The sequence below is a fragment of the Hevea brasiliensis genome, chromosome 14 (assembly GCF_030052815.1).
Source record: "Hevea brasiliensis isolate MT/VB/25A 57/8 chromosome 14, ASM3005281v1, whole genome shotgun sequence".
NCBI classification, from domain to species: Eukaryota; Viridiplantae; Streptophyta; class Magnoliopsida; order Malpighiales; family Euphorbiaceae; genus Hevea; species Hevea brasiliensis.
In genome coordinates, this window is record NC_079506.1 from 31,291,085 (window position 1) to 31,303,031 (window position 11,947).

Below are 11,947 nucleotides of genomic sequence, written 5' to 3' on the forward strand. Positions count from 1 at the left end.
ATAATATTTTATTATTAAAAATAATATTTTATTAAATACAAACTTATTTAACTTTTATTAAAAATATAAAAATTTATTTAATTAAAAATTTAATTTTAAACATATTTTAACTCTACTGAAAATAGAATTGTTTATTTTAATTTGTTTTCCATTCTTAAAAAGGCAAATGTCCAATGATAAGGTAAATTGATAAGTCCCTAAATAATTAAATATATGGTGTGGGTCTCTCTTGTCTTCGTCCTTTTTCATCATAGCAATGTAAAACTAATGACGTAATCTGCAATATCACTTCTGCCAACCGCTTCATTTGCCCCCACAATTTCCTCACGTGTGCCTTTAATATCCTTTCAAACCCGCGTACAAAATGCGTCACACAGCTGGCCCTCCACGTCACACTACCTTCTCTTCGTATATAACCCCGTGTTCTTCAGTTGCAGACACCAAAATTAACACACTCCTCTCCAAAATCAAGCATGCACTCATCAAAGCAACCCAAACTCACCGGTGCTCCAGCCGATGACTTTTCTGCTCCGCCATTTTCACCGTCTCGTCTTACCCAAGAACAAGAATCCGCAATCATGGTTGCTGCTCTAAAAAATGTTGTCTCTGGCGAAGCTACCACTAGTAGCGCTACTGCCACATTAACAGATTTCTCACAGGAGTTGTTTCACCTTCAGTTCTCTACTACTGCTTCTGCTACTTCATCACACTTCGCTGCTAGTTCTTCCGCCAATACTGTTACCGCTGGTTTTGTCAACCCATTACTGCCACCATCGGATCTTGACACGTGCAATGTTTGCAGGATCAGTGGATGCCTAGGATGCAACTTTTTCCCGCCAAATAAAGAGGAAAAGAAAGTGACACGAAAACGAGCGAAGAAAAATTATAGAGGAGTAAGGCAGAGGCCGTGGGGCAAATGGGCAGCTGAAATCAGGGATCCGCGGCAGGCAAGGAGGGTGTGGCTAGGGACTTTTAACACGGCGGAGGAAGCTGCTAGAGCTTATGATAAGGCGGCGATTGAGTTTCGAGGGCCGAGAGCGAAGCTCAATTTTCCATTTCCTGACAACATTAGCAACACTACAAATTTGGAAGAGAAAAGCACTCAAGATCAAGAGCAAGAACAGAAAGAAAATTCTTCGAAAGCAAGAGAATTTGAAGTGGAAATGGAACTGGGTCAGGAATGTGAATTCATAGAAAAAAAGATTGGAGACGATGAAATTGAACAATGGATGACGATGATGGATTTTGGAGGGAGTTCTTCAGATTCAGCTGGCACTGCTACTACTATGTTATGATCAAATTTCAAAATTATTATTTTCGTCTTAATGATTCTTTCATATGTTTTTTCAGAGAGAATCATTAGTTAATGATTTTAGGATGTCAATTTTTATAATTCTAATAATTCTTTTTGATAAAATGTGCGCGGATTAGTTAACAATTTTCTTCTGTGAGAAAATTCATAATCGATTTCTTAGTGATTTCCTAAGGGGTGATCAGCGTGTTTGATTAAGAGGGAAAATTTAAACTAGAAAAGTGGAGTGGGACCCACACGGGCCACGTATGGATTGTTGAAAGACAAATCGGATACCACCTGATGCAAGGGACACTGGTAGTTGTACGAGCGTGTCCACTAGCACTAATGCTTGCAAATTAAAAGTGCGATGCCATTGCCACCTATAATGACTGCTAATAGAGGACTTGCCCATTATATAAATTATAAAGATATTATAAAGAGAAACCCATTTGGTGAATCATGTTTAACATGTGCATTATATCAGGTTAAAATATAACATATTTTATTTGAACCTATTTTGACATGCGCACAAATTATCACATGGGCTTAATTTATTTAAAATTTTCTTCTCTTCTTATTTTTCTTTCTGTTTAATGTTCCCAAATATAGTGTTAAATTAATTTTTTCATTTAATTATTTATTTAAACTCAATCCATTATTAATTTTTACTCTTATTATATGAATAAAATTTTTTATATTTGAAAAAAAGCCATAATATAGTATGACTCATTTTAAGACTATTTATTTCATGAAAATATTTTATCGTAAAACATTTTCTATATTTTCTAGTATTTGAGTACTCAGAAATTAGTTAAAAAATATTTTTTTGATTAAAGAAAAAATTAAGTCATTTAAAAAAAACGATTTTCTCTTTCAAAAGAGGAAGTTATTTTCTATTTTTTAAATTTTGATAATCTTACTAAAATATGAAAATACTTATATATATATATATATATATATATATATATATATAATATAACATTACAACTAAATAATGAAAAATATTTTTATAGAAAATATTTATTTAAAAAATATTTTTCATATATAAATTATTTTTCATGTAACAAACAGAACTTAAAAGAAAAGGATTTGACCATATAGAGAAAGAGAGAATTAAGTTGGTTAATAATTAAATTATATTTGAACGTTATAGTTATTCTAGAATAAATGTATTTAAATTAAATACATTAAGAAATAAAAATATTCTAATTAAATTTTATTTTTTAAAAAAAACCTAGTTAAGTTTGAGTTTAAATTCATTATAATTAATGTTAGGAAAAAAAATTTTCAGTCTTTTATTTTAAAAAATTAATTATTTAATAATTTTATTTTTAAAAAATATATTAATTAGTAATGTATTTTTATTTTGTTCACTTTTTAGTTCCTCCATTAAATTTAAATTAAAATTTTTATTAGTTAATACATTAAAAAGAGAGAAATTATCATTATGGCCCTAAATAATTCAATACTTAAAAATAAAGGAACTGCATAATTATACTTTTCAAATTGCAAGGATTAAATAAAATTCAAATTAATGTTTAAAATAACAGGAAAAACTAAAGTGTTAAATAGAAAAAAAATATAAACTCATTAATGTTGCTTTCTTAGAAAATAATTTGGCTGTCACACAGCTTAATAATTGTGTAAGTGTGCCAGATACTGAGTATATCACCTGGACGCAATTTCATTAATTTTACTCCAAAAATTTAAAAGGCAAGCAATTCGGAAATCAATAGGACGTTTAAATTAATTGAAAAGAGAGTACAATGTTTGAAATTAAATGTAAGAAGCTTTGAAAAAATAAATGACTGATAAAAGTAAAAATAAAGACTACAAGTCAAATTGTGTCGTTGATGTTGTTGGGTTTTTTTTTTTTTTTTTCATGTCGCAGTGTATATGACTCTTATAACTTCTCTTACAGATATTTGGAAGACTTTGGAATCCACTCTACCACATTTTCCCACATTCTGCAATAACTTGACTACTCTCTGAAACTGCTTTGAACTGCTAAGACCTACTTGCAACTGCTGTCAACCTTCTTATCTCCAATAACCACCTTTAATTAAATTGTTAATTATCTCAGGCTACAAATTAATTAAATTAATTTCATAAAAAAATTAATTTAATTAATTCTTCAAGCCTAAAAATAATTAGTAAATAACTTAATTATTTTTAGCGTAAACAATTGCCTCATGTACCTAGATTGGCTATTTAAGTCATTCTAAGCGGACAATAACTAATTCTAGCTCACCTTCTGCTGTTTAAAACTAATCAAATATTCCCTGTTATCTTTCTAGAAATTTGAAATTCAAGCTAATTCTATCAAACAAGAGTTCAATTCTTGATAGAAGTTTAATCACTGCACGCTATCATACCCATAGAACTCTAACCATTGCAAACTCTTAATTATTGCAGATTTACCTTCCCAATGTCATTTAAAACAAACTTACTTTACCACCATCACCCAAGAGAACACCATTATTTCAATTCTCTCTTTCCTTTTTCTTTTTCTCTCTTTCTTCTTCCCTTCAGCGCACAACTCCCCTTCTCTCTTTTTTTTCTTCCTTTCTTTCTTCCTTTGGTGCGATTCAAGATTCCTTGTTAATGATTCCCTTGCCGTTCACCTTCCCCAATCATTTGTCGCCCATTTCACCTTGTCGGCGCACCACTTCATCGCTATTAGATCCCAAGCTTGGCCATTAGACGATTTTCTCACAGCATTCTCCTTTCCTCATCCGATTTTTGGCCATTTAATACCTTCATTGACGTCTCATTGGCCCTTGTATGAGTTACATTGATGCCTCTCCTTGCTGATTCTTCATCTATTTTACACTTTGTTAGTTCAAGGTATTCTCTTTGCTTCTTATTCTTGATAAATTTGTGACTCTCACCACTTTTTGAGGCTAATTTGCTATGTAATGGTTAAAACTGTGATTGGGTTTTGTTAATTGTTACTGGATTTGGGAATTTCATAGGTTCCTGCTCTATGTTGGTTGGTATCCACAGGTGGTACCTGCAATTTGCTTATATCTGTTAAATATGAATGTCATATTTGTATGTTGGTACTTACATTTTTTTAGTTGACTATTGCTACTTATGAATACTCATTATGTTCCGTATGTCTGTAGAGATGGCATCAGACTCTTCATCTGGTTCACAGGTATTGGCTGGTACTCAGGTACCTACCACCTTGCAACTACTAGCGGTTCCATAAGTACTGCTAGTAGTACCATAGGTTTCCCCCATTAGAAGTGGCATTCCTGGACTAAGTGCTACCTCTACTGCCTTATGAGTGTGCACACAACTGGCCTTCCTCCTGCCTAGTACTAACTTGTTTTCTCTCGCTACTATATGTAATTTCTAAACTTACTAAGCTTTCTATAAGTTGAGTTTGATCATTGTTTGTGACTATTTGTTGAATTTGATGAACTGTCTATCCATTTTATAAAGGAAACTCAATCCGATTTTCATCTCACTAGTGTAAAACCCCTAATTTTTAAATAATTATTTTATATATAAATATAAATATTTTAGTCTAACCCCTAGTATTGTGGACTTTGCATAAGCACTTTCATTTCGTGGCAATTCGACCGTTACCCGGATCTGCAATTTTGAGCCGAGCTGAAAAGCTGCAGGAATCACATCGAAACTGGGTCAAAGTTATAGACTACCTCATCATTTTTAGATGCTCCGGACGCGTTCCAAGCATCAAAATTGGCATAGATAAACCGAAACTCTGAGTTTCATCAATTTTATAGTGCTGAGTTTAGAATAAAATTTTATAAAATATTCGTGGGTAGCTGGAAAATTATAATTCTTTTTGCGTTAGCTCTATAATATTGCTAAGGACCGCGGAACAAAATTTTAGAATTTTTAGAGCTAGCTAGAATGACTTTTGCAAAATATTCATTTTAAGCCTTATAATTGAATTGTTAGATTATGTAAGATTTGCCTGAGTTGGAGGGCCCAGAAGGGGCCATATGTTATTGATGAATTATGATTGTGGGAAATTTAGAAATTAGAAGTGTTATTTGAACCTTTTTGCAAGAGGGGCAGGTCCTAGGTATAGGAGAAACTCTGTCATATTTTCGGCAAAACCTTAAGGTTATTTTTTGATTCTCTACAGCTTTGTTTTAAGTTATTTATTAATAAATTTTGATATATTATTTAGGTGAGTTGAGATAGCCTTCTTCCTCCGCCTATCCACCTCAGTAGCTTGTAAAAGTGTTGTGAATATATATTTATTTTATTTATAATTTTAATATTATTATATTTTTTGCATACTCATGCATCACTTATACTTATATTTATGTAGTTAAATATTAGGCATGCCCTGTTTTACATTTGTACTTGATGATATTACTTTGGTTGCTGTATTTTGATAATCTGGAGCTGTGTATTTGAGTTAGTGTATATGTGAAGTATATGGATATAGGTAAGACGGGTAGACGCGGCTGGAGCTTGACTCGCTGGGATTCGATCCTTATTATGGATAAGTCAGGGTAGGTACGACTTTGAGTTGATCTCATTGGCCCCCACACATGGATTATTAAGCGAAAGTCGGGCTCAAGTTGATCTCGCTAGCAGGCCTTGGATTAAGAGAGCTGGGTAGGGAGATCAGCTCCCCATATACGTATATGTGAGTATGGATTTTACACGGGTACATGAGTGTTCCAGATTATCTTTGATGTGACTTAATATGATTTGTTTGACTTGTATAAAAATGATCCATTTCATTTCCAAGGATGCATTAGAATTAAATAGTTATAGAAATTGTATGTAAAATAAATATTTACTTTCTGAGTCGAACGCTCACTTCTATTCACCATTTTTCCAGGCTACAGGAATAGTTCTTTTTCAGAGCAACCTGCTTTCTTCCTCGTAGGTTTAACATCAGTTATTTATTTATTTTGTTATTTTCAAAATTTAAAATCTAGAACTCCGCATGTGTTAGCAGTAGCATGAGCCTTGTTGGAAACTATATTAATTTAAGTTTTTGATATTAATAAATGAAATTTTTATGATATTTATATAATTTATAATTGATTGATTCAGGGTTGAGCTGGGCTCCCCTGACTTTAGATTTTAATAGTCATCGGGTTGGGTTGACTTGAATAAAAATATAATATAATATTTTATCTTATTTTATTTGCATGATGGGCCTCAAATTTGGGCCCTGATTATGGATGTGGGATTATTAAGGCTCACTATGGGTCTCGGGGGATTTATTGTAACACCCTCACTTTAGCAAGTCCGTACATTCCACTGTTTCGGTGACCGGTGTCTGTCCGGACAGCTAGAATGTCTGGAACTATATTTAGACTAGAGTGAGGAGTCATAAATAATTCAAATAAGTATAAGAAAAATTAAGGAAAAATTTTAGATATAAAATACAACAAAGTTAAATGAGTCGGTGCCCCAGTGATGAGTGACCCTAACGGGAAGTGGCGGTGAAGACAGCTAATAACCCTAAACCCGAAGGGAATCCCGTGAAATCATTTCTGGGATGCCAAAGAAGAGTTACGGAGCCTTAGATAGCATTAGAATGCCAAGAAAAGGTTAGGAGAATTTTATCAATTGGTACAAATGATTTTGGCTCCTTAAGCCAAACGAAGGGCATTTTGGTCATTTCACCTTCAGAGACGATTTTTGACTAACTTGTCCATTTAAGTAAGTGAATTATATGACATAAAATATGAATAAATATTGCTAAAAATTAAATTAAAAAAGAGTAGGAAAGAAAAGAAAAGAAAATGAATAAAAATTGGAATTATGACATAAGATGATGTCATTTAATATGCCTCCACCAATCACAATGCAATAAGCTTTCTTAAAACAATTAAAAGATATAAAAATCAAAGAAAAAAAAATCAGATTTTCCTTCTTCTTCTTCAGCTTTCCGAGACACTTCCATGAGCCTTCCACCAGTAACCAACCTGCTGGTCCTGGAAATTGACTAAATGAATAATATTGGCCATAACTCAGTGTGAAAATATCCAAATGACCTGAATTTTATATCAATGGAAAGATTAGACAATTTAGAACAACTTTCATGAAGAACACAAACTCAAATTTTGAACCTAACCAATTCAAATTGCTAGTCCAAATTAGGACACTAAATCTGGCAGAACCAAATTTGCCCAGAAAATCTAGATAAGGACCAATCCGGCCAGTTATGGTAAATTGACCATAACTTGAGCTACAAAACTCCAAATGGAGTGATTCGAAAAGGAAATTAAAGAAGACACATAAAGGAACAACTTTGATGAAGAAAATTTTATCAAATTTCTACTGTAACAATGACCAATGGAACAGTAAACTTAAGGTATGAAATTTAAAAATTTTGAATAACATAAAATAAGCTTTGAAATGGTATTAGAAATCAATGACAACAAAAATAAAATGCAAAATGTGGTATCTTGGTGAACTTAGGCTTAACAAATCTATTATGAATTAAAAAGTCAACTTTTGTGTAGGAATGACCAAGTGAATAGTAACAACCAAAATTAATCGAGTGAAAGGTACCCCACTTAAATGATTTAATGAATGTTTAAATTATGTAAATATGCAGATGAGGGTTGTATTCTCATCACAAGTAGAACTTAGGGGATATTGTTAATTTAATTTGAAATGTGATTTATAAATGACTATAAATGAAATATTAAAGGTATAAACGATATGCAAATAATATTTGAGACTTAGGTTTCTTTTATGAATACAAATGAAAATACTTAAATCTAGATACATATAAATGAAAATGCTTGAACCTAGGCACCTGTAAATTGGTGTAATAAATTAGCTAAATGATAAATAGATAGTGAGGTTGATATCCATAAAATGTTCATGGATTACTTGATAATTTATATATAAATAGTGTAATGAATAAATAAATTATGTTAATGTATGAATGAGACATTATTTCTCATTGTTGTAGAAAGAAAAAGTATTTTGAGTACAATGGTACATGAGAGATATTGTTGTGAAATGTAATCAACACAAATGATATAATGAATAAACATATGAATTATGATGAAGGTAAAATTTATTTAAAAATGTATTTTAAAAATTTATACTTCTAATAGAATTGAAATGTTATAAATTATAATTAGAATTTATCATTAAATAATGAAGTCATAAAAAATAATATATTAACATTTAATGGTACTATGTGCCCATGTATTGCCTAGACACGTGTGTCAGATTGGATAGATTGGCGTGCTAATAGAGTATTATTTTAGCAGTACTGCGTAAGGTTTTATGCCTGTATTCATGACTTTATACCCGCACTCATGGCTTTATGCCCGCACTCATGGCTTTATGCCCGCACTCATATGTTATCATGACTTTTTAGCCATACTGACTGCATACGTGGTTGACGTTCTGCGTCCCATGGTATGACAGCCCGAGGCACCGCGATGTCCAGTGCCAACGACCCGTTATTCAGTTTAGTCAGCCTGTCATAGGTTACCTGGGCAGTGTAAATTATTAAAATTATTTAAGAAAATTAGTAATTAAAAACATTAGAAAGTATTGAATGAAATGAGGAAAAAGATTAGCAATGGAAACATAATTGAATCAAGTAGTACAAATGAAATTTTCAGAATTGTAAAAACCAAAAATACAATACTCCTAGAATTAATCTGTATATCGAATATTATTACTGTATAAACTCAGCACTTCCAAAGAGGGACAAAATAGAATATAAGATAGTTGATATTAGAATATTATACCAAATTTAATTGATACTCGATGATCTAAATTGTACTTTAGAATTATACTTCAGTCTTTCTTATTTGTATATATTATTTTCTTGTTATATTATTGCACCACTAAGCAGAAATGTTTAGTATGATGGATTTGTTTCCTTCGCACAGATACTAAAGATAAAGCCCAGTGGATATTAGACTGAGATTTTGGACTTTGAATCTACAGAAGTGTCAAAAGTGTTCAAGTTGTCACCTCCTCAACAATGCATGTAGATAAGGCTCACAAAAATTATTTTATGTATTTATAATTAGTTATTAATTGTAATGTAAATTATGGTATTGTAATTAATTTGCACATCATGTAAATTGTGAATTTATGAAATTAGCTTGTAAATCGTGTAAATTATGAAGTTTGAGAATTTTGATACATAAATTAAGTATGAATGGATATGTATGCAAATGAGTTACAAGAATTGAATGTGTGATGAGATGATTATGAAAATAACTGATGAGATTTTATTGTGAAAATATTGTTGAAATTTCAAGCAGGTGAATAGTAAAATACGCCAAATGATAATAGAAACAGGGGAAACTACGCTGGTTTCTCCATAGAAAAATAATTGATATTAAAATATAACGAGAACAAAATTTTTAAAGGAATAAAGTAAGATAAAATAGGGTGCTCCGGCACCCTATGTAGCACACCTTGCTCAGCTACACTGTAGACGGGTGAGGGGTGTTACATTTATGCCGACCCAGCTCCTAGTGCCGGTCTGGCCCATGGGCTCAGGTCATGACAACTAGGTATTGACTTTTGCTTTTACAGGTACCAGCTCTTCTAACCTAGTAAGTATTGGCGCTTCGGGATCTGTAGATGCTAGCTCTAGTAAGGTTCGACTTGTCCTCTTTTAGTAAGTCTTGTGCTCCTCTATTATTTTACTCTATCTAACACAAATTCTTTGTCTAGGTACCTAACATTACTTAACCTTTCTTACAGGGCCTTATAGCAGGGGCTGCTACCATTAGCCCTTTTGCTCTACCGCATGACATCCTGCTACCTCCTTTTCCTCTAGGAAGCTACTAGGAGTTGTTACTCAGTCATGAACTACAACCCCTCCCTTGTCCAGGTGACATTAAGTCCTAGTCGAAGCATTCTTCCAACTAGGAGGCATGGATAAATAGACTCTAGCCCCATTTCTCTCACACTTAAAAGCTACTGGGCATATATGATTTCATCAAGCTAAGTAGATGCAATCCACCTTTCTGCCCTAACTTGCCAGTTGACTCTTTGAGATTGTGGTCCAGGTCTTACAACTCCTTCATCTTGCCAATTGGGCTTACATCTATTACATTAAAGGACATTAAAGTCTTAAGAGGCCTACCTATCATTAGCAACGAGGTTCCCAATTCCTTTACAAAGTTGCCCTTAAGATATAAGAAGCTGGACAAATTCACCTCCTATGGCGCCCTCATTGAACATAGCATAGGCATCAGTCAGTTTGATGATACTTTGTTTATTTGGTGTTTGATTTATGGATTCCCCTCTTGTTGAGTACTTGTCACTAGCTTGCTTTCTCGCCTTGAGCTAACCTTGTGCTCTTGGTACCATGCTACTAGTTTCTGTTTTTTGAACCTTATCCACTATGGGATCTGATGTGCCACTGAGCAAGTTAAGTGGCACCTTTTGGATTATTCAGCTGTGGCTACTTTCTTACTTACTCGAGCTGGCAGACAGTCCACAAGTCTCTATTGATAATGTCTTTGGCAGAAGGTTTGCTCCTCTAGCTTGCACTTGGGATGAAAACTGGGTACTAAGGCACTTGGTCCAACTTCTTGCACTAGACTTCTCTAGCTTCACTCTTTTTGATGACATGGAGTCTCTTGAATCTATTAGCCTCCCCACTTGGCTTATACACTCCAGAGCTACCTTCATAGATAATGCTCACTACTATTCAGCACCTGCATACTAGTACCATCTTTGGCACTCTTCTAGGCATAGTGAAGCTTGGACTAGAGCTATACATGCCTTCCCTCTAGTGTTGCCATCTGGGAGCCTTCCCTCTAGTGCTGCCAACTGGGTTTCATTCAAGGTGTTCCTTCTGGCATCCTTATTCATGCCAACCTAATTACAGGAAGTAGGATTGGCCTGTCCTCCCCAGCAGATGTGGGTAGATAGAGTTACAGGCCTAAGTAACTACAGGATGTATGCCAGATGATTCCTATGGATGCTATTGATCCTTTTTACCGCACCTTCCATAGTTGGTGGTCCTCCAGGTTCCATGAGGTTGTTGTTAAACCTCTGGCTATAGGTACCTACTATTTTACTATTTTTATTCTATTATACTTATGATTTTACTAACTTTTGCTATTTTCTCTAAGTTCTCTACCACGTACTCCTATTACTCCCTTTATTACTATGGCCCTGAAGGCAGTTTCTTCTAGACCTACTCCTCCTTCTAGGAAGTGAGAGAGTGCTCCTCCTAGCCACAACTTCCTCCACCCTAAAAGGTCAAAGTACCAGCTAAGAGGTACAAGCCCAAGATTAGGAAGTCCCCTCTACCTTAGAAGAAAAGGCAGGGTAGTTCTTCTCTTCCTCCAGTCAGGCATTTTAGTCATTATGTTCCTAAGCCCAGGAAGCCTCAAGCTTCTCTTACAGTTCCAGTGGAGGTCTTAGACATCAGTGATACTGACCCAAGGACTCTTTCAGGTGCAGACACATCTTTTATAGGTAGCACTCCTTCTTAGGGATATTCTAGAACTGGTGAGGAGGTATAGGGCCCAGCCACCTCTGAGAGTGACCATGTTACATAGGAGGTAGCATATATTAAAGATGATGATGATCCTCAAGGAGATGTTCCTTCGCCCAACTCTCCTGAGGTATACACTTGCTATAACTTTTTATAATTTGAGCTGGTACTTACTATCTTTTCTATAGGTACCTGCCACT

General features: G+C 33.9%; 1 protein-coding gene across 1 annotated transcript; it reads left to right on the top strand.

Moving 5' to 3' along the window:
- Positions 1-428: 428 nt before the first annotated feature.
- Positions 429-1,417, top strand: LOC110641174 (ethylene-responsive transcription factor ERF109-like). Its single transcript, XM_058135439.1, has one exon. The coding sequence runs from the start codon at positions 474-476 to the stop codon at positions 1,293-1,295; it is 822 nt and encodes a 273-aa protein (XP_057991422.1). The 5' UTR covers positions 429-473; the 3' UTR covers positions 1,296-1,417.
- The last annotated feature ends 10,530 nt before the right edge of the window (positions 1,418-11,947 follow it).